This window comes from Bos mutus, chromosome 22, assembly GCF_027580195.1.
Source record: "Bos mutus isolate GX-2022 chromosome 22, NWIPB_WYAK_1.1, whole genome shotgun sequence".
Lineage (NCBI taxonomy): Eukaryota > Metazoa > Chordata > Mammalia > Artiodactyla > Bovidae > Bos > Bos mutus.
The window spans coordinates 51230851-51254188 of record NC_091638.1 but is presented as its reverse complement, the minus strand read 5'-3'; the positions used below and the strand labels follow the sequence as shown (position 1 = coordinate 51254188).

The window sequence follows — 23338 nt, the reverse complement described above, 5'->3', positions numbered from 1 at the left end:
TTACAACCAGCCTTTCCTTGAACTCACTGTCCTTGTTTTATTCAATCTCAGACTAATAAATTTCTGATCAAAGTTCCAGCTATTCCTATAACCACAAAGCTACCAAACAGTCTGGTTTACAGACTCCAGGAATACATCATGGACTCATGTCTGACCAATCCAAGTCCCAGAGGGCTGTGGGAATATCTTCAGAAGATTTTATTTGCAGGAACTGGGTAGTAAGAAAATTCTATTTCCCATTGCTCTTGTGTCTGCACATTCTGGGATTCCCTAGCAGGCCCAGCACTTCAGTCATCCATGGGCCTTCAGCACACGGCCCTCAAAGTACTGAAGAAATAGGAAATTTGAAGCATCTCTGTGCTCAGGAGGCAGCTGTATTCTCCATCTTCACCGAGAGAGGGAAGATAGGCACACACAGATCCTGTGCAGAGCCCTATAGACACATACCACTCTGTGTGTCCCAGGCCTGAGGTCTTCACTGAGAATAATCACAAGAGATGCCTCACACCAAGGAGGTGAGACGCAGTCACCCACTTCCACTGTGTAACTGCTACCGGTAAGGAGGACACCACACTGGCATCTTTAGAGAAATTACTCTGCAGCATAAAGACCCTCCAAACTAAGCCAGGGTCATGCAAACCTGAGCATTTCCTTTTGACATGACCCAAATGCATGGTTCACAAATGGTACTGCCTTGGAGGAAGTACCAAAGCAGGTCAGAGAAATATTAAAAGTCATCTGTGTTTAGCTACAGTGCTAAACACAATGCAAAAGAAGAAGCTAAGGTTTTATTGCCTCATATGACTGTGGCTAAGATGCTAAAAACTGTTAAAATGATGAAAAGCTAAAAGACAAAAATATTTTAAAAGTCAGTGTTACCGGATCAAGATTTTTGAAAAGAAGAATATCTTTGCAAGCTTCCTGAAGTCTGCACCGCTGTTGATCAGTTTTAGGATGAATCACCTGCCAATCCAAAGAAAACAAGGGAAATTTTAATATTCTATTTTAAAATATTACTTAACTTACAAATTAGAATATTTCTTCCTCCTAAAAATGGGAAAAATTAAGAGCACATTTACCATAATTTTAATTTTATACAAATACCAAGCAGTACCCTGATTGTGGACAGGCAATGGGATGGGGGTATGGCTGGCAGCAAGTCAGCTATCTGCTGGGAGCCCCAGAATCCCCATCCATAAAGCAGGAGGTTACATGTTCATTCATTCAGTAAACATTTTCATCAACTAGGTGCCAGGCACCATCCCAGCTCTGGGGACAGAGCAGTGAACAGAAGACACAAACACCTGCTCTCACCATCAATAAATACATAAAGGATGGTAGAGAGTGACAGGGCTAAGGAGAAAAATACGGTGGGGAAGGGTGATTAAAAGCGTGTGTACATGCAGGCATGTGTCCAGATGAGGCCTGAGAAGGTGACATTTGTGTCAAGATCCTAAGGAACTGAGGACAACCTGAGGGAATGAGTCATGTGGACATCTCTGTGAAGATGACCTCAAGCAGAAGGAACAGCAAATGAAAACAATATGATGGGTGAATAGCATGTTTGAGAAAAACCAGGAGACAGGTGTGACTGACAAAGAGCGAGGGGAAAAGATCAGGAAGAGACCTGGTTTTGGGCTTAGGTGGAGGGCAACGTAAATCACAGAACTGGAACTTTTCTCTAGTGACATGGGGGCACTGAGGAAGGAAAGAGATCTGACAGATGATTTTAAAGGCTTAAGTTGGTTCCTAAGTGAAGAACAGCCTTGACGGATACAGGAGCGGAAGCCAGGAAGCGTCTGTGGTTATCCTAGTGTTAAACTGGGGATTAAGACCAAGGTGGTAGCCATGGAAGTGTTGAGAAGTACTGGAATTTTGGATATAATTTGAAGACCAAGCCCATTGGATTTGCTGAAAACTTGAATGTAGGTATAAAAAATTAAGAGGAGCTGAGGGTGACCTTAAAATTGTGGACCTGAGCAACAGGAAGGATGGAACTGCCATTTAATGAGCTGGGGAAGACTGTGAGTGAAAAAGAATGTCTCAGTGGAAATCATCAGGAGCTCACTATAAACTGTCTATTGAAATCTAAATGGAGATGGCAAGTAAACAACCACTATATAAGCTGGAGTTCCAACATCAACAAACATAGTATTACCAGTAATAATACTGGTGCCTACAAAATCAGAGTTGCCATAGAATTAAATGAGCTGATACAGGCAGTGTTTAAAATAGAACCTGGCGTTCAGTAGGTGCTCAAAAATTATTACTACTACCACTAATACTATAGATAGTCAATACATGTTTTTTGAACTAAAAAAGAATTATTGCCCAGCATTGCTGTTATAATTGAAAAACCTATTAAGCACCATCCTAAGTATTGTCTTCACCCTAAAAAATCTACATCACTTAATTTAGACCAGAAATAACAGATGTCAAAAGTGCTAAGTAATTTAAATTTATAATATTAAATAGTCAGTTGAAAAAGTTTTAACTTTTAAAAGTCTTTTCAAAATTTTATAACATCAAGAATGAAAAATTTAAAAACCTACATGTCTATTATATTCATACAATGGTAGCATTTTATTATTAGAATAGTTTAGAAATCTTTTCTAGTCTGCTCACTTTAAGACATATTTGAAAGATCATTAAAGTTTCTTTATAACATCAATCTTTTTAAAAAGATGGTTCAAGTTTGCTTTTATAAAAGTAACTTGTTAACTATATAAAAGTTGAAAAGTGTGAGTTTTTGAAAAAGCAACCCCCAAATCAACTGTAGTCTTGCAACAACTACTGTTAAAATCTGGGATGTATCCTTCCAGGCACAAATCTTTGTACAAATAAGTAAACAGTAAACAAGTAAATAGGTATGAAGATGGATAGATAAATTTTTTTATATTATAAAATGCTGTATAAAATGTACCTCAAATTTACATCATTCCATGTCATTTAAACCCAGTCCTGTACCATCATTTCCAATGGCTTCAGATTTTCTTAATTTGAATGTGCCAAAATGTAGCCCCTGGAAACCCCTATTTTAGTTCATTTATGCTGCTTCCATCTCTCACTATTATAATACTGCAATAACCTCCTCAGAAAGCATCCTTAGGAAGAACGCAACCGGTAGGCATGATTCTCCTGCAGGTATCTGCTGAGTCAGCTGGCTTGACTAAGTGTAAAGCTGACGGCCACAGCTAGGCACCCCTTCTTACCATATCCTCAACCAATCTTGCTTCCTATTCTTCTTAATCATTGTCAGTCTGTTAGATAAAAGATGGTATCTTGCTGAGATTTTAACCTGTATTCATTTTAAATATCAGCATGATTAGACTTGGTATATAGAGGAAAAGGGGAGTGAGTGGGGACTGAAATTATTCTACCTAATACCTTTGCTGTAGTTCTTACCCTCGGATCAGTATCTTCCTCTTCCTCATCAGGGTTATAGGTCTCAGCACAGACTAAAGTTGGAGAGAAAAAAATAAAGAGAAAAATGAATAAAACAGATGTATATTTTACTGGAAAATAGGAAGTAAACATAATTTCCTTTTGTTCACTGTTTTCTAAAGCTATAATTAACTTTGCAACCACTTCCTTCAATTAACAAATATACTAAGTACCTAGTAATGCCAGGCATTCTGTTAGTGATGAAAAGTCAGCTATCCAGGGGCTGGTAGACCAAATAGGAGAGAAACCATAAAAAACATCACCTACTAAATTCTATGGTAGTGGCAAGGATAAGGAAGGAAGTGCTGTCTCTGCTGAGCTATGAAGCAGGAACAGAAAACCACCAAATACAGTACACGCAATATAGACATATGGATATGCAATTGGAGTACTCACCAAAAAAAGCAAAATATCTCAACCTCCTTATGTATTAGAATGACTTAAAAGAACGAATTTTAACAAAACGAATATAATACTACTTGTCAGGCTCTGTTATAAATACAATATTATATAATTTAAAGCCAACTCAGTTTTCTTTGTAGGTAATCTGTGTTTGCACCAATGGGCTGCAGGACTTGTCTTTATCATAATTCAAAGATTTAAAAAATGTTAACCAAAAAAAAAAAAAAATGCTAACCAAACAATTGTTTACAATACCAGAATATCATAAATGATGTAAGTATGCATTTGAATAATTCAGCTATGAGAAAGATTGAGAAAGACCCCCTTTGGCTAATTAACAGTCAGCTCTATGGGAAAAAAGGCAAAAAAAGGAGGTGAAGAATATACTATTAATATGTAGCAGACTGTCCTTCCATAAAGGATTTCCATGAGAAAGAAGGAGAGCTATAAATGATGGGGAGAGGGAATAAATAAGTATGAATATATATATATACATACACACACATATGAGTTATATACACACACACATACACAAAAGTGAAAGTGAAAGTCACTCAGTCACTATACAGTCCATGGTATGCTCCAGGCCAGAACACTGGATTGGGTAGCCTTTCCCTTCTCCAGGGGTTCCTTCCCAACTCAGGGATCAAACCCAGATCTCCCACACTGCATTCTTTACCAGCTTAGCCACGAGGAAAGCCCATATAAAAAATTTTAATGTATTTATTTTTCCAAAAGGAAACAAGAGAAGGATAAACCAAAAAGTAATAAAATTGCTTCTTAGAAGGTAGGCAGAAACAAAAAAGGGACAGGGTAGGGAAAGGAATGAAACTTCTCTGAGAACAAAATTTTACATAGTTTTGACATTTAAGCCCTGTTAAAAGGCAGAAAGTGAAGAGGAACTAAAAAGCCTCTTGATGAAAGTGAAAGTGGAGAGTGAAAAAGTTGGCTTAAAGCTCAACATTCAGAAAACGAAGATCATGGCATCCGGTCCCATCACTTCATGGGAAATACATGGGGAAACAGTGGAAACAGTGTCAGACTTTATTTTTTTGGGCTCTAAAATCACTGTGGATGGTGACTGCAGCCATGAAATTAAAAGACACTTACTCCTTGGAAGGAAAGTTATGACCAACCTAGATAGCATATTCAAAAGCAGAGACATTACTTTGCCAACAAAGGTCCGTCTAGTCAAGGCTATGGTTTTTCCTGTGGTCATGTATGGATGTGAGAGTTGGACTGTGAAGAAAGCTGAGCACCAAAGAATGGATGCTTTTGAACTGTGGTGTTGGAGAAGACTCTTGAGAGTCCCTTGGACTGCAAGGAGATCCAACCAGTCCATTCTGAAGGAGATCAGCCCTGGGATTTCTTTGGAAGGAATGATGCTGAAGCTGAAACTCCAGTACTTTGGCCACCTCATGTGAAGAGTTGACTCATTGGAAAAGACTCTGATGCTGGGAGGGACTGGGGGCAGGAGGAGAAGGGGACGACAGAGGATGGGATGGCTGGATGGCATCACTGACTCGATGAACGTGAGTCTGAGTGAACTCCAGGAGTTGGTGATGGACAGGGAGGCCTGACGTGCTGCGATTCATGGGGTCGCAAAGAGTTGGACACAACTGAGCGACTGAACTGAACTGAAAATGTTTTATATAGTCTTAACAATAAATTTGATTAAGGATGGGGGAACCCAAAATTTGAATACAAAGAGAAACAAATGAATCTAACCACATATCAAGTTGATAACATAACACAGAAAAGGAAAGGGGGTGATTTTAAGTAGCTTCTGAAAATAATAATCTGACCAGTGGGATGTATCCAATGACAAAAAAGAATTGATGTTGGCAGTGGTACAATAATTCCAAAACTCCTCTGTGTACTACAGTTGTGAGTAAACAAATATATATTTAGTTTTTCACTGGAGAAAAGGGGAATATTAATACAAATACAGATCACAAGATGAGTTCGAATTGGAGATGTCAATACAAGTCATGCTTTTAAAATCTTACCCTTAGGGATGACAACAGTAGACACAATGAATTATGTAACGAATAAAAAAGTTAGTGTACTCATAGACTATTTTGTCAGGAATGTCTAGATGTGATCACTGGTGTTACCCAGAAAGTAACAGACCTGTTCCTTCCTCACAACAGCTTTAGTATATGTCATTATAGCTAAGGAAAAGTTTTTCTTCTAAAAAATCCTCAATTATGTGCAATAACTGTGTGACCCGGCTTGGTTTACTTCAAATTTCCACCTTCTCTTCTGCACACTGGAGTTAACAGCAGTGATTCCCCTCTGAGGACTGTTGCAAGGATTCAAGTAAACAAGTGCCTGGCACACAGTAAGGAGGCAGTAAATGTCAGCTCGTTGAACTACTGCTATTATCACGTTTCATTTGTTCTAGTTTTCTGGAACTTTAATTACCATTATCTTGGTTCTATTCTCTATCCGAGCTCTTTCAACAACTGTGCTCTCTTCAAGGCTGTCTTGTATTACAGATTTTGCCCTTAAAATTTTTACTTCTCTTGCCCTCTCATGCAACTATGCCAAAGCCTTTGATTGTGTGGATCACAACAAACTGTGGAAAATTCTTAAAGAAATGGGAATACCAGACCACCTGACCTGCCTCCTGAGAATCTGTACACAGATCAAGAAGCAACAGTTAGAACCAGACATGGAACAACAGACTGGTTCCAAATTGGGAAAGGAGTATGTCAAGGCTGTATATTGTCACCCTGGTTATTTAACTTATATGCACAGAGTACATCATGCAAAATGCTGGGGTGGATGAAGCAAAGCTGGAATCAAGACTGCTGGGAGAAATACCAATAACCTCAGATATACAGATGGTACTACCCTTATGGCAAAAAGTGAAGAGGAACTAAAGAGCCTCTTGATAAAAGTGAAAGAGGAGAGTTAAAAAGCTGGCTTAAAACTCAACATTCAAAAACTAAGATTATGGCATCTGGACCCATCACTTCGTGGCAAATAAGTAGATAAATGATGGAAACAGCAACAGACTTTATTTTCTTGGGCTCCAAAATCACTGCAGATGGTGACTGCAGCCATGAAAGTAAAAGATGCTTGCTTTTTGGAAGAAGAGCTATGACCAACCTAGACAGCATATTAAAAAGCAGAGACATTACTTTGCTGACAAATGTCCATCTAGTCAAAGCTATAGTTTTTCCAAAAGCTATGGTTTTTCCTGTGGTCATGTATGGATGTGAGAGTTGCACTGTGAAGAAAGCTGAGCGCCGAAGAATTGATGCTTTGGAACTGTGGTGCTGGAGAAGACTCTTGAGAGTCCCTCAGACTGCAAGATCAAACCAATCAATCCTAAAGGAAATCAACCCTGAATACTCATTGGAAGGACTGATGCTGAAGCTGAAGCTCCAATACTTTGGCCACCTGATGTGAAGAACTGACTCACTGGAAAAGACCGTGATGCTGGGAAAGTATGAAGGCAGAAGAAGGGGACAACAGAGGACAAGATGGTTCGATAGTATCACCAACTCAATGGACGTAAGTCTGAACAAACTCCAGGAAATGGTGAAGGACAGGGGAGCCTGGCGTGCTGCAGTCTATAGGGTCGCAAAGAGTCGGACATGACTGAGCAACTGCACGACGAATCAGCATTTTGTAGTGGACCCTTCTAATCTTCATTCTTCTTATATCCTTAATCCACCAAGTTCATTTACAAGCCTTATGTTGTTTGTTAGGGTTTACGTCTTATTTGTGAGCAGGCAAGGAATATAACTGGTTCTTGATCGTACACTCCATTCTTCTGTATGATGGCTAAAAACCTCTATGTATCTACAATGAAGGGATGAGATGATACATACCACTCTCAATCCCTGATTTCTTAGAGATATTTACTCCCCGCAGTGCTGGTCTAGCTGCCCTCCAGCTTCCTCCTTCCCACTGATTTTCTGAACTAATGGAATACCTGAGAAATGGTGACTCCCATATGACCTGCAGACAGGACGCCCTTTCTTGTCCAGCCTATAGGTGTGGGCCATGCCTTCTGTGCTGTACTGCCATCAATACTCTGCCTAACAGGAAACCAGGATCCTTAAATAGATGGAGAAAAACTCGGGAGAAGGGAGTAAGAGAACAGACATCATTCTAATCCCTAAAACAGCACCAGGTAATGTTCTGTATAGAGCGCTGCCCAACCCCTGGTAGCACAGGCTTTTGGAGCTGAGCCAGGTAAGGGATGGAATATAATGACTCCCTATGTTTCGCCAAGCCATTCTTGTTTCCACAAGGAAACAAGTTTATCTCAGGTCTGTCCTAAAGATTAAGGCAGACACCTTCCTGAGTTCTTAGATGTTACTGCTGTCACTTTTCACATTTTCATGGGTATTTGGGTAGGGGGCTGAGGAAGCTGTGTTGAAGGCAGCTCTCAGATAGTATGTTAAACTGCAAACCTTTTGGTTCTCTGTGCTCTTGATTAACACTGTCATTCTCAGCCCAGTTTTCTAAACTAGAAATTTGAACTTACCATTACTGCCTTCTTTCCACCTGTTACCTAATGAATACATCAAATTCTGCCTCAGAAATATTCTCATACTTGACCTTTATTCAGTCTACCCTGTTACTCCTGGGTCCAGGATTTCAAAATGTCTTCTTTGAAAAATGCATTTTAAAACCCCTCATTTTGGAGATAGGTGGGTACACGGGGATTATTATACTAACTTTTTCTACTTTTGCATATGTATGGAAAATTTTCATTTAAAAAGTTGAAAATAACAAGTCTTTTAATGATGAGACTGACAGGATTTTACCGATAATGACACTTAGTCTTGAGCTCGCTTATTTTCAGGCTTGCTCTTCTTCTGATTTTGGAGGAAAGTACTGTAGCACTTAGCTCATTTCTGTACTTTTAGACATTAATGTAACTGAGGCAACAAATGTTACATCTTGAAGTCTTAAGACACAGCACTATGATTTAAACAAAAGCAATTATTTTCATTAAAATTATTAATATGTTTCCTATTTGTGAAAAATGGAGAAGGAAGTAGCAACCCACTCCAGTATTCTTGCCCGGGAAATCCCATGGACAGAGAAGTTGGTGGGCTGCAGTCTATGGGGTCACACAAAGTTGGACATGACTGAGCACACAGACATTAGTGGAAAAACAGTGTATCTTTATTTTTTAAAAACTGGTTTGGATGTTTTCGCTTTTTTGAACATCAGACTCAGCTCCTTTTTCTTCTTCCTCTGTTTACCTCAACCTCTCTACTTCTTCCTGGTCCTGATCCTAAATTACTTTTCTCATTTTCTATATAAAAATCTATTTTTAGGTCTCTGTAATTGCTGTCCCTTATGGCTCTAAATATCAGGAAGCTTATCTCAGTGTAAAAGTTACTTGGGGAGTCCAAGGGTCAGTGTGATCCCCTCTGCAGCCTCAAGAACTACACTGAATGTCATGAGATGCTCAAGACCTACTGAAGACAAAGGCTAAAAGAGCAGCACAGCCTCTCACTTGAGGGTATTAACTTTGCCACCACTGTCCAGCAGATGTCACTAGTTAGTAATAGGGAACTGTACAAAGTAACACTAGATTATCCAGCATAACTTCCTCCTCTAGATTTTAACTGCTGCTTTCCTCATCCAGAAATGTGAATCACTAAAATGTATTTGTGAGAGAAAACCCCTTCATTTCTACCAGGCCTGGTCACTGGCTTCAGGCCCTATGCTGTCCTGCTGGTTCCCGTGAAGAGTTGATACAGCCTGGTATATTAGAGAGTTAGGGTTGCCATAATAAAACACTACAGACTGGGTGCCTTTTTAAATAGCAGTAATAGCGGAGACATCACTTTGCCAACAAAGGTCTGTCTAATCAAGGCTATGGTTTTTCCTGTGGTCATGTATGGATGTGAAAGTTGGACTGTGAAGAAAGCTGAGCACTGAAGAGTTGATGCTTCTGCACTGTGTTGTTGGAGAAGACTCTTGAGAGTCCCTTGGACTGCAAGGAGATCCAACCAGTCCATTCTGAAGGAGATCAGCCCTGGGATTTCTTTGGAAGGAATGATGCTAAAGCTGAAACTCCAGTACTTTGGCCACCTCATGCGAAGAGTTGACTCATTGGAAAAGACTCTGATGCTGGGAGGGACTGGGGGCAGGAGGAGAAGGGGACGACAGAGGATGGGATGGCTGGATGGCATCACTGACTCGATGGACGTGAGTCTGAGTGAACTCCGGGAGTTGGTGATGGACAGGGAGGCCTGGCGTGCTGCGATTCATGGGGTTGCAAAGAGTCGGACATGACTGAGCGATGGAACTGAACTGAACTAAATCTATAAAATGAAAGGTTTTTGGTTTTAAGTTTTTATTTTTTTATTTTTTTGACATGTAAAAGGTCTTAGTTTATTCTCTTTCATGAAAAATCTGCACAATCACCACAGATACAGTCACTGCAGAATCTTTACTCCTTATTTTTGCCAGCACCGACGTTGGCCTTTGCAGTCCCCCTGACTTTCTTCATTCTGTTCTTGCGTTCCTTCCACTGTTTTCGTGAGGTCTTTTTCTTCTCATATAGGCCATGTCTCGCAAGCCTGTGTTTGGGCTCATTCTTCTTCACGTAATCCAAGGAATCATAAATCATGCCAAAGCCAGTTGTCTTGCCACCACCAAAATGCGTTCTGAATCCAAATACAAAGATGACATCTGGTGTGGTCTTGTACATTTTGGCCAGTTTTTCCTGAATTTCTGTTTTAGGTACTGTTGCCTTTCCAGGGTGAAGAACATCGATGACCATTTGTTTCCGCTGAAGCAGTCGGTTGGTCATGAACTTCCTAGTCCGGATAGTTACTGTGTCATTCATGATGGCGGCTGATCTTCAAGCAGCCAGGGAGGAAAAGAGTTCCTTTAAGTTTTTAAATTAACAGAATCAAACTAACGTTTCAAACTCAAGGACAGTCAATGCTAATCTAGGATGAATTCAAGAAATCTGCCTTTTGAAGAATTTATGGACTGTCTTCAGTTTATGTATTCATCACTTGATGTAGAGGGGCTGTTCTGCTAGAATGTAGGACTTGGAAGCTGTAGGTTTTCAATTCCAGTACTTTGCAGGAGAGAGGAGGCATCAAAGAGGGGAAGGCCTCATCTCGGAAGCTACACACACTACAGTCTGAGAGTGGATCCATTATTCCACACTCACTATTTCTCTACGTCCCCAGTCCTTGGTCTCTTCAACAGTATGAGGGTGTAACAATACTAGAACCTTGTTAAAGGGTTAATAATAGGAGGAGACATTTAAATACAAGGCCTGGCTCACAGGAGACACTCAAGAACTGCGAGCTCTCCTCTGCTGCTTTACCTTCCAGGTTATTATTCAGTCAGACATCCTGAGTCGTTGAATTCTCTTCTGCAGTGTCTGACAAAGCACATGTATTCACACAAATAGTTTAGCTGAGATCCTTGGATCATATCAGGAGCCCATTCCCTAACTCTCTTTCCAATTTATTTTATTAAAAGTTTTTTTTTCCTTTGGCTGTATCTCATGGCACATGCCGGAGAAGGCAATGGCATCCCACTCCAGTACTCTTGCCTGGAAAATCCCATGGACGGAGGAGCCTGGTAGGCTGTAGTCCATGGGGTCGCTAAGAGTCGGACACGACTGAGCGACTTCACTTTCACTTTTCACTTTCCTGCATTGGAGAAGGATAATGGCAACCCACTCCAGTGTTCTTGCCTGGAGAATCCCAGGGACAGGGGAGCCTGGTGGGCGGCTGTCCATGGGATCGCACAGAGTCGGACACGACTTAAGTGACTTAGCAGTAGCAGTAGCAGTAGCATGGCACATGCAGATCTTCCCTGACCAGGGATTGAACCCATGCTCTCTGCAGCGGAAGCACAGTCTCAACCACTGGACCACCAGGGAAGTTCCTCCAATTTTATCTCCTCTCCTATGGCCAGAGCAGCTGGGTCCCGTTTATCCTCCTTCAAGTTTTAAGACATTCTTCTACCTAGAATGCATCCTTCCTGGTACTAGCCCAACAGTAACCATATTTTTCAACTTCCAGTGCAATTTCTGCCTTCCTCCAAGAAGCACTTCTTGATTTTTTTTCTGCCTACAATAATTTCTCTTCCTGATTCCTGATCCTTCCTGATTTGGCCATATTTACTGACACTGTTCCAAATGTTAACTATACACCAGTGAACAAAACAGATGAAATTCCCTGCTTGACTGGTGTTTATACCCTTGCATAGTGAACTAGATGGTAAATGGGATAAGTAAATTAAAGAGGAAGGGCACTAAGGAGAAAATAAAGTAGGGAGATAGGCTGTGTTTGTGTGCTGGGGAGGGGTGAGGATTTTAGACCATACTTAAGGCCTGAGAAGGTATCCTTCACATGAGGGTCTGAAGAATGTGAGTGAGCAGTCCACAAAGGTAGCTTTGGTGAGATATGGGAACAAAAGTCTGACTAGAACGGGCTCAAGAGAGAACAGAAGAGAAACTGGAAGCATGTATGGACCACTCTTTCAAGAGGTTTTGCTATAAAGATAGGCAGAGAGAAAGAGTGGCAGCTGGCGAGGAAGAGTGATTTGTAAAAGTTTTATTTTAAGAAGGGAGCGCCAATGATATGCTGCTGAGAAAAACCAGCTGAAGGATGAAGATTATGCAGGATAAAGAAGAGGTAACTGCTGGAAGGATGAAGGGTTGAGATCTAGTGTACAGGTGGAAAACTGGACTCACAGGCAGGTGGGGAAGGACAGATGTGGGAGTCTATGGAAATTCTCTTCTATTATTTCTGTTTCTTTAGTTAAATTGAGAAGATTATCTGCTAGGAATAGGAGCGGGAGGAGGTGTTGTAGGTTTGGGGAGAAAGAAGGTATGAAAGACTCATCTAGGAGAACAAGAGAGTGAAAGAAGTATAGAAACAGTATGCTTGTGGTCATCAAGAGCGTACCAGACGTTAATGATCATGAACTGAAGGCAAGATCAGTCAGCAGGGCTGTGTGTTTTCCCTCTATCAAATACAGATGTGGTGCAGACACAGAATATGTGGGGAATGGGTTTAACCAGAGTGTGGCTTAGCCAAACAAATATAAAAGGAAAAGAGAACCGAGGGAAGTGGTTATAATCACTGATCAAGAAATTTAAGGTTAATAAAGAGGAATTGAGAAAGAATGAAAAGGAGACAGGATCAATGAGCTGTGAGAGCTGGGGGAGGACAGCAAAGGAGCTGTGAGAAGACAGCGGGCAGTGCCGGGAGGCCTGGACCACTGATTGAGAACATGGACAGTAGTGATGCTGGTCCTACCACAGTACAACCACAGCAGTGAGAGGTTGAAGTAGGTGGAAGACCACAACCCTGGAGGAGAAGAGGTCAAGGAATGGAAGGACCAGACGATGAAAGGATTATTTATGTGGAAACGAGAAGGAACCTGGGAGTTATTAGAGGACGACAACAAGGAGGGGCAGTGGCTGGGAGAATATAATGTGAGGTTTGAGGCTGAGGGCTTTAGGGAGGACAGAGAGAAAGGTCTAGAAGCAACGAGGAACAACAGAGACACTCACATCTGCCATCAGTGTTACAAGGAAAGGGAAAGAGAAGTGCCCTTGAGGGCAAGCCACGCTTTAGCTAGATTACGAAGATGAAGACCGAACTCAGAGTGTGGGCTAAGAAATTTACGGGATTTAGCTGAAGACTGAGCAAGAGTTCTAGAGGGTACAAGAATGGGTACTTAGGGATGGGAAGGTTACTACTTAGGCGTTAAGCTGTCTTTGGGCATTTTATCACCTTGACTGCTTCAAGTTATGTAACCTCTGCTTTGCCCCAGTTTCCCCACCTGAATAATGGGGTAATCAGAGCATGTAATTCATAGTGTTAGTGTAAGGATTATATTCAACAACACAAGGCAGGCATTTAGGAAGACCTTAAAAATATGTATTGAGTACACAGCCGGCACTCAAAAAACCATTAGCTCTTGCTAACAAGCTATTTTCTCTGCTGCATAATCATTTTTGGTTCTGTTAATAATTCTTTATTTTCATTTAACATTTAAGTGATATTAACAAGTTTTAACTTTTCAGTAAGACTGTAAGAGCTAAGGGTGAGGGATAATACCAAGCACTTGTCTGCGTTCTGCAGAGTTCAAGGACTGAACCACACTGACAAAGAGCCTACGCAGCAATTCATCTGTGACCCTCTGTGACCTCTGGAGGAGGTGTCACTGCACTCTCCACTTCCCAGGCCTGTCCCACAGATGTCAACAGCTATTATTACGAAACTTTGGGTAAAACGAGGTACAGGGAAGAACAGAAATGGGAGATGGCAGCTCATAAGTCTCATACTAGCCTTAATTCCTACTCTATTTCCTCTCCATAAATGACTTTTTTTTCTTTTTTAGCTGCACCTCGAGGCATAAAGGATCTTAGTCCCTTTTCACCCCCAACCAGAGATCAAACCCCTGCCTCCTGCAGTGAAAGCTCAGTCCTAACCACTGGACCACAAGGGAATTCCTATCTCCGTAAATGACTTTTTATAGGAAGCAACACATTCTTCCATCTCCTTTCAACAGACTTTGGTGTACAGTCTTACCAAAAACTTTCTGAAAACATAAATGAGCAGATTCTCTCAAAGAAAAGGACTAAGAAGTAGAAAAGGGATTTGGACCCTTACTAGATATTAGGTCACATGACAACTTAAAACCAAGAAACTTTCCCAAACAATGGGATATGAAAGAATGATGGGACACATATAGCTCGCATAGCAATTTTGAAACACATTAACATCCCACATTAAACTAGATATATCCAGAAGCTTAGCATTTTAATTATAAGAAAAACTTTCAGAAAACATATTTATCAGCTCTATGAAAAAATGGGGCCCTTCTCTGCTTAAGAACAATCATGAAATAAAGAGAGATGTATATCAGATCAGTCAGTCGTGTCCGACTCTTTGCGACCCCAGATGTATACAGTCAATACATATTTACTGAGTACTTGCTGTGTGCCAGGAAGTATTCAAGGTACCAGTCACAGATCAAAATTTTTGAGTCAATAAAAAAGAGCAAAATTAAATTATCTAGACCACAACAGTTAAATGGGAAACGTATTATTAAACTGGTTGCATATAAAAAAAAAAAAAATAGACTTCCTGTATTTGGAAAATATTCATTTTTTGTTAATAATCAAAGGAATGCCAGATAAAACAATCCGAGGCACTATTTTACTTCTAAATTAAAGGAGTACATTTGTAAGTCAAGAATATAAAAAAATATTTAAAAAATAAATGAAAGGAGTCAGCACCGTCTATATTAGTGATGGAGGTGAAGAACAGGTCTTGGCAGGGCATCTTTCTCCCTGTAGCCTATTTTCTACTGTCTCTTGAAAGTAGTACAAAGAAGCAGCCAAGGCAATGCTCAGTCTCTGACCAGAGACTGCTACTCCCAGCGCTACAACTGAGGAAGTAATTTAAGGGCCTCAACAACGTGAGCAAGAAGTTAATGGCTGACTTCCCTGGTGGTTCAGTGGTTAAGGGTCTGCCCGCCAGTGCAGGAGACATGGATTCAACCCCTGCTCTGGGAAGCTCGCACGTGCCAAGCCTATGCTCCACAACTACTGAGCCCAGGCTCCAGAGCATGCTAACTGCCACTACTGAAGGCCTGGCGCCCTAGGGCCTGCGCCTCACAAGAGAAGCCACCACAGTGAGAGGCCCATGCACCACAACACAGAGCAGCCCCTCGCCTGAACTAGACAAAGCCCATGTGCAGCAACGAAGGCCCACCACAGCCAAAACAAATAAATAAACCTCAAAAAAAAATTAACGGCAAGCATAATCTAGAATGCCAGAAATAGTAATATGAAAAGTTGTTTTTAGAAGCCATAATTATGAACATGGAAAAATATCAGTGACATAAATGAGACAAACTTACTATAGTAATCTAAAAATAAGCACATATATATTTAAAACAAAATGAAATAGAACAAAGGCATCACAGGTAATTCTGATAATGTTCTATAATGCTTTCAACTTACCTTTTTATTAAAAAGATGAACTTATTTTTATTTAAGATAATCCCATCTTAAAATAGCATTTTAGTAGTATGTTATGAAAAAGAATACATACCTGACACTCGCCGATCAAATCTGCCAGGAATTGGAACTGCAAAACAAAAAAATAACGTCTAGTCATCATTATGTCACATGACCCATCTTTATTTCCCCTTTTTGTAAAGATCTTTCATAGGAGAACCAGGAAACTCAATACCAAGTGGTGGTTCAATTCATATTCTTTCATCATCAACCACAGACAGTGGTTCAACATGATCACATAAAGACAACATAAAGAATATATATATGTCTTTGAAAACAAACTCTTTATAACTTTAACATGAGTGGCAATTTTATTTCTACTCACATTCAAGTTCTATCTAATTTGTATCACACCAGATAAGTAAGAAGTCTACTAAATTTACTGGTAATGTCACGATATCAAACATTTAAATTTTCTTCTTTTAAAAATAATTACAAGACCTGCTAACTAATAGTATTTACATTTCCTTTTAAAATAATTTAATGAGTATTACACTAAAATAAAAAAATGAACCATTAAGTTATACTCTCCTTCGAAATGGATGGGTTTTCTCCACCCATGGTCAGTGTATTAATTAGAAAAATGTATCACATGTTTTCAGTTAAAAATATTTTTTTCTTTTTGTTAATTTTTCCTGCTTCTCACTTGCATCGTTCCTTGTGTTTGATGGTTATCTGAATTCTTACTACTGAATATTTGAACAAGGTGGGTTTTTCTATAGTTGAAGATTAATCTAATTTTATTTTAACAAACATACAGAATATGCCTTATTAATCTCCAAAAAACAGAAATTTGAGGGTTACTGAAAAAGAAATTGAAGATGGCTCTGAGAGCCAAACTCTAATGCAAAGTTTCTGAAACAAATACAGACCCAGGAAGGAGGGAAATGCTCACCTTACTAGGATTAGAACTATCATTTTGCATAGCACAGGGTCAAAGGTATGTTACTGGAACAAATAGGCAAATAATCAAAAGAAAATCCCAGTGGTTCCTGAAAGTACCTACAATAATTTCACTACTTCCTCAATAAAAGAGTGGATTAAAAATATAAGCAGAGTACCTAGTACATGCCATGCAGTGTAGTAGACAATTTAGAAAACATTAGTGAACAAAATAAAGATCCCTGATTTTATGAAGCTTGAGAGAGATGCGGGAGAGCTGACTTTGATCATTTGAAAATACACATCTCATCACTCAGGTAAACAGATGAATATATACCAGCATAAGCCCTCAACCCAGGCCTCATGGGGTTTCCATAATTTAAACGCCACCAAATATTAGTATACAATCTGAAATTATAAAGCACATAGTGATACAGTTTAGCATGGGTGCTATCAGGGGATACCTCAAAGGGCTAGACAGAAAAATTATAGACTTATCATAAAATAAGAACTGTATGTTTAAAACAAAGACATAAAGAAGGAATCAAAATTTTTAAATGTGAACTTAAAATCACTATTTCCATCTATCATGCAAAAAAAGACAAAATTATTTTTTAAAATTCCTAAAGCATTCCCACTAACTGAAAGATTCAAAAGTGTTAAAAAAAAAAAAAAGTTGACTTGCAGTGTAAAATGTAATTAAAAACAAGAGACTTAAGGCATTTAGCTCGAATGGATCACTGTGTGGATGAAAAGGTAAACAACATGGGCACAGACATGCTGCCTGATAAATCTATGTGTTATTTCATTTTAAATTAGTACACATCTTAAAAACTTTTACAGGGTCAGAGGAAACAGCTGCAGTTGGAAGAAGATAACGCCAAGGCACACAGAGGATGCAGTCAATAACCACAGCAGTCAGAGACCACCCATTCTAATTTCACCACTGCTTAGAGAGCTGAAACACAGCAGATCAGACTTTATGTGAATCCAAGTATGCAACCAGTGTAAATCTGAGAAATCTTCCAGCAGAAAACAAAGCCTAAAATGCTCTCCTTTTCTATCATAAACAAATACTGACAGGGAGTAGGAAAACTTAATTTATTAGGTTATCTGATCTGAAAACATGTGCCTCACATTATTACTGATTAAATGAACTCCTAAACACAGACATACTCTGAAAATTAAAACATGGTTCTTTGAGCATGTAGAATATTTTATGTGGTAAATATTAAGAACATCTGGAGAATGTGAAAACATGTCCCAAAGTCTCTCTTAAATTAAAATATGATAGACAAGATAATAGAATTTTCCCATGGCAGGAAATGGCACAAAAGCCTGGAGAACAAAACCCAAGCACGATTAGGTAGCTCAGATGGTAAAGAATCTACGTGTAATGCAGGAGACCTGGGTTCAATCCCTGGGTTGGGAAGATCCTCTGGAGAAGGGCATGGCAACCCACTCCAGTATTCTTGCCTGGAGAATCCCATGGAGAGAGGACCCTGGCAGGCTACAGTCCGTGGGGTCCCAAAGAGTCAGATGAAAGATTCTGTGACTCCTGGGAAGGCAAATAGGCACACTCAAAACCAGGCTGGTAGGACGTTAGCAGCACCAGCTGTGTACAGAGGCAGAGAACAGAAGCAGGATATTTACAAGGGCCTTGTGTCTGGGGGATCTCAGCCTAGTATAACATAGCACAGCACAGCACAGCAAATCTCAAAAGTGGAATACAGAGCAGCTGTCAGAGCAGGCCCTTTAGCACAGTTAATCACAACATGGAGACTGCCAGGAAGGGCTGCCACCAAAGGGTGACATTATGCTGGGCCCTCATAGGCCAGGGGGTGAAAAGTGCATCTCTGGGCAAAGCTTGAGGAAAGCCCCAAAGGCAAGGGTTTTGGATTGGATAAATATCCCAGGGTGCCTGGAAACAGATGAGGGAGAAGTAGGGTGTCAGGGGAGGACCACTCAGTGAAGCAAGAGAAGCCCAAGAAAAAGTGCTGGGTAATGGCTCAGCGGTAAAGAATCCATCTGCCGTGCAGGAGACACAGGAGACTTCAGGTATGATCCCTGAGTTATGAAGATCCCCTGGAGAAGGAAATGGCAACCCACTCCAGTGTTCTTGCCAGGAAAATCCCATGGACAGAGGAGCCTGGCAGGCTACGGTCAGTGGGGTCACAAAGAGTCGGACATGACTGAAGCAACTGAGCACAATCCAGTTAGGGTTCTGAGACCCAATCAGTAAACTATAGGACTCACTCTTGGTTCACAATTAAGAAAAAAGAGAAAAGAGAAGGAAAAGAGAAAAGATAAAGTATCTTCCATGAGTTCACACACAAATTAATTCTGCCTTGTCTGAGGGTCAGAAGAGGGAAAGAATGCTGCTATCCTTTCTTCACTTTTTCTTCCTAGAATCTTGTGCTGGTTGAACAAGGTACATGGTCACTGAAGTTTAGAGCAAAAACTCCAACAGTATGTTTGCCCTGGTATGGTAGTTTCTGCCAGTACCTGTGACTATATGACGATAATGAAGTCCATCCCATTGAGCTATTTCTCTAGTGTGTCCAACATCTGATATCCATCTTCCCACAATCTACCCAGAGAGAACTCCTAGCAGACCCTGCTGGGCCTCTAGCTATATCATACACGTAAATACTTCCCTCCAACATCAAACTTCTCAAATGAGCTGTTTTGTGAGCTGATCACTTTTTTTTTTTTTTGAGACTTTTGCAATCTGGCTTCCAACTATTATTAAAGTAGCCTCTTCCAAAATCACAATTTTCCTCTATATTATTCTTCTGTATTGATTATTTCCTCTATTCTTGAGCTAAATAAAAATCATTCAATATTGGTTGGTGCCAAATACATATTCATTCATTCAACAAATAATTACTGAGCCCTTCTATGACAGGCACTGTGTGATCTAGTGGGGAAATATGAATAAAAGTGATTCAGATATGGCCCCTGCCCACAAAGATCTTGAAAGTGAAAGTTGCTCAATCATGTCCGACTCTTTTCAATCCCACGGACTATACAGTCCATGGAATTCTCCAGGCCAGAATGCTGGAGTGGGTAGCCTTTCCCTTCTCCAGGGGATCTTCCCAACCCAGGGATCGAACCCAGGTCTCCTGCATTGCAGGCGGATTCTTTACCAGCTGAGCACAAGGGAGGCCAACAAAGATCTGAGAAGCTATCTAAAAATGACCAATAATTATCATCATAATGACGTGATATCTACTGATACTACAACAAAGGCAAGTACAGAGTGCTCTGTGAGCACATACGAAGAGTGCCTAGAGGAAGCCTAGGAGGGTCTGGGTCTGTAGTCAGGTCTAGGCATGGCTGGGATGGAAGCTGAATGAACTGAGGATTTGGGGAAATGAAAGACATATGATATGGCATGAGCAGTGTGGGAAAGGAACAGAGATGCGGGAGAAGAGGTGAGCAAGGGTCATTCTGGAAGCCAACCTGTGGCAGAGCCATGTTCAGAAGTATTTCTATGTCTTTTTTGTTCAGCTGGGGGAGAAGAGCAGGAACAAAGATTTAACCTGATAAAGATTCCCTTGGATATGACTGCAAAACCAGAAGGGAATATATGGAGCAGAGTGACCAAGGCTTAATGAGAGAAGAAGTACCAGTTAAGAGAAGAAGAAAGGATTCCCTATTCCAATACTAGGGAGTGGCAGGAAAGTCTTCTAGTAGAGAATAGCCATCCCTTTGCTCCACTGATTCCCCACCTGAGGGCTCTCTACTTCCCCCCAGTCTTGAACATCTGTGAGACCAACGGAAAGAGGATGGGGGCTCAGCCACCCCCAGACAAGGTGGAGTTGGAGAGAACCACTTGGAAATGATCCCTGTGAGTGGATCAGCTGTGGACACAGCATTTCTGTTCAATATGAAGAAACTGGAGCAAAGGGAGTCATCACAGACTGGATTTTATAAAGATCACTCTTGACTGCAGCTGGTGGAAGGAGGTAGTGCACTGGTCAGATGTGTCGCTGCAGACAGAAGGAAAATAAAAGGAGTCTAATGATTTACAGAAGATTAAAATTTATAATGTTTAGTGATAAACTCAATGTTTGCTCCATAACAACATCAACTGAAGTTATACACCTACAATTATAAAAGAAAAAGTATTCAATATGTGCTTCAGTCAATCTATAAATAAGGGTGCTGCCATGGATCCCCAAGTTATAAAATGTCAGAGTGGCAAAGCATTTATGAATTCATCCAGTCTGGTCACGGCAAGCAAGTTTCATCTCACATGACAACTCTAATTGATGTCACGGGTCCACCTGAATCATCCTGACTCCTTCCTTTCTTTCATTACTCACACCTGCTTCATTAATAATTCCATCTGTTCTCCCACCCACTTTGTTTCTTGAATCAGTCTACCTTTCTCCATATCCACCCTAGTCTGAAGGGCATCATTTCTTGCCAGGATGATTGCAACAGCCTCCAAACCTGTCTTCCCACAGCCCATTTTGCTCTACATCAATCTATTCCCCACACAGTCATCAAAGTGATCTCAAAATTTTGGAAGAAAATCTGGCAGTTTCTGTCAAAATTTTTACTGTGAACTGCCTTTGACCTAGCAATAATTCCACTTTTAGGAATATGTTTTATATATGTATATAAAATACTATATGTAATACTATAATCACTATAGTATTTTAGGTAATAGAAAAAGTGAAAATAAAAGTTGTCTAGAAAAAGAAGTTAAAGATATACTGGTATAGCTAGAGTATGAACTTCTATGCACACATTAAAATTTAGGATGCCACAGACCTACATGAAGTGCCAGGGAGACCTTCAAGATAGATATACTGTTAAGTAAAAAAAAGTTTGACAATCATTACATGAAATAACCCTAATTTTCTAAAAATCTTGTCATCAAACTTTAACATGTCATAAATTTAAAAGCTAATTAGTACTATAAGGCTGCAACGAAGAAAACACCACCAATAAAACAGAGCCCTCTTCTAATCCATCTCTCCCTACCTGCAATTCCTGCTCCCCAGGGGCAACTGCATCAACTCTTTTGACTATGTCTCCTGAGATTTATTTTACCTTAACACACTTACACTACGAATTCTATGTGTTTTAATTACCCTTTGTCTTGCAGTTCTGGAAAAGAAAAGGAAAAGGCTTGCAAAGTAGCAGGACATGGATCCCTAACCTCATGAAGCCCCCTGTTCTACTGGTCCTGAACTTCAAGCTGCCAATTTTTTGCCACTTACAGACAAACCTAATCTTTTTCAAACTGAAGTATATATAGTCGCTTTACAATATTCAGCTGTATAATGGACTTCCCTTGTGGCTTAGGTGGTAAAGAATCCACCTGCAATGAGGGAGACCTGGGTTTGATCCTGGGTTGGGAAGATATTCTGGAGAAGGGAAAGGCTACCCACTCCAGTATTCTGGCCTGGAGAATTCTACGGACTCGCAAAGAATCAGACATGACTTAGCGACTTTCACTTTCAACTGTATAAGACCAAAATGATTCAATAAAATGTACAGACTAAATCCATTTAAAGTTGCTGCAAAACATTGGCTATATTCCTTGTGCCACACATTACATCCTCATGTCTTATTTACTTTATACCTAGTAGTCTGTACCTCTTAATTCCCTTCCCCTATCTTGCCCTTCTTCCCTCAGCCCTCTCCCCACTGGTAACCACCAATTTTCTATATCTGTGAGTCTGTTTCTGTTTTGTTATATTTATTCATTTGCTTTATTTTTTAGATTTCACATATAAGTTAAAACATATCATATTTCCCTCTCAGTCTGACTTATTTCACTGAGCATAATACCTTACAGGTCCATCCATGCTACTGCAAATGACAAGATTTCACTCATTTTTATGGCTAATATTCCACTGGGTGTGTGTGTGTGTATGTATACATCACATCTGTTTTTTTTAGTCCATGATTCATGTGGGATCTTAGTTCCCCAACCAAAAATGGAACCTGTGTCCCCTACACAAGAGAATGCAGTCTTAACAACTCAACCACCAGAGAAGTCCCTGCACCACATCTTTATCTACATTCATTGGCTGATGGACACTTAGGTTGCTTCTGTATCTTGGCTAATGTAAAGAATGCTGCTGTGAACACAGAGGCGTATGTATCTTTCCAAATTAATGTTTCTGTTTTCTTCAGATATATATCCGAAAAACCTAATCTTAGTCAATACAGAAGCCAAAAGGAAATTCTGCTGATCCAAATAACAAACAATGCTGGAAATTATGGAGATGAAATAAATAAAAACATATAACATTTACGTGCCAGGATGGGACTTCCCTGGAGGTCCAGTGGTTAAGACTCTGCACTCCCAATTTGATCCCTGGTCAGGGAACTAAGATCCCACATACGTCTTGGTCAAGGAAAAAAAAAGTTATGTGCCAAGATCTGCCCTGAACACTTCGTGGTTATTAAGTCACTTAACTCTGATACAAACTTTATGAGGTACTATCAAACTTACGAACTCATTAAGTACATAAACTTACATTACACTTAGATAAAGAATCTAAGGCAAGAAAAGTTAAATAACTCATTCTA

General features: G+C 40.1%; 1 protein-coding gene and 1 pseudogene across 1 annotated transcript in view; both read right to left on the bottom strand.

The window, feature by feature from the left end:
* The window catches only part of PRKAR2A (protein kinase cAMP-dependent type II regulatory subunit alpha), a 71981-nt gene that overhangs the window by 28929 nt on the left and 19714 nt on the right, over positions 1 to 23338 (bottom strand). Inside the window, exons 2-4 of the mRNA XM_005909351.3 lie at positions 15933 to 15968; positions 3406 to 3458; positions 880 to 963 (exon numbers count right to left, since the gene is read on the bottom strand). Of these exons, the coding sequence (XP_005909413.1) occupies positions 880 to 963; positions 3406 to 3458; positions 15933 to 15968 (173 nt within the window). The remainder of the gene's footprint in view (positions 1 to 879; positions 964 to 3405; positions 3459 to 15932; positions 15969 to 23338) is intronic.
* On the bottom strand, positions 10233 to 10729 carry LOC138984706 (small ribosomal subunit protein eS24 pseudogene; annotated as a pseudogene).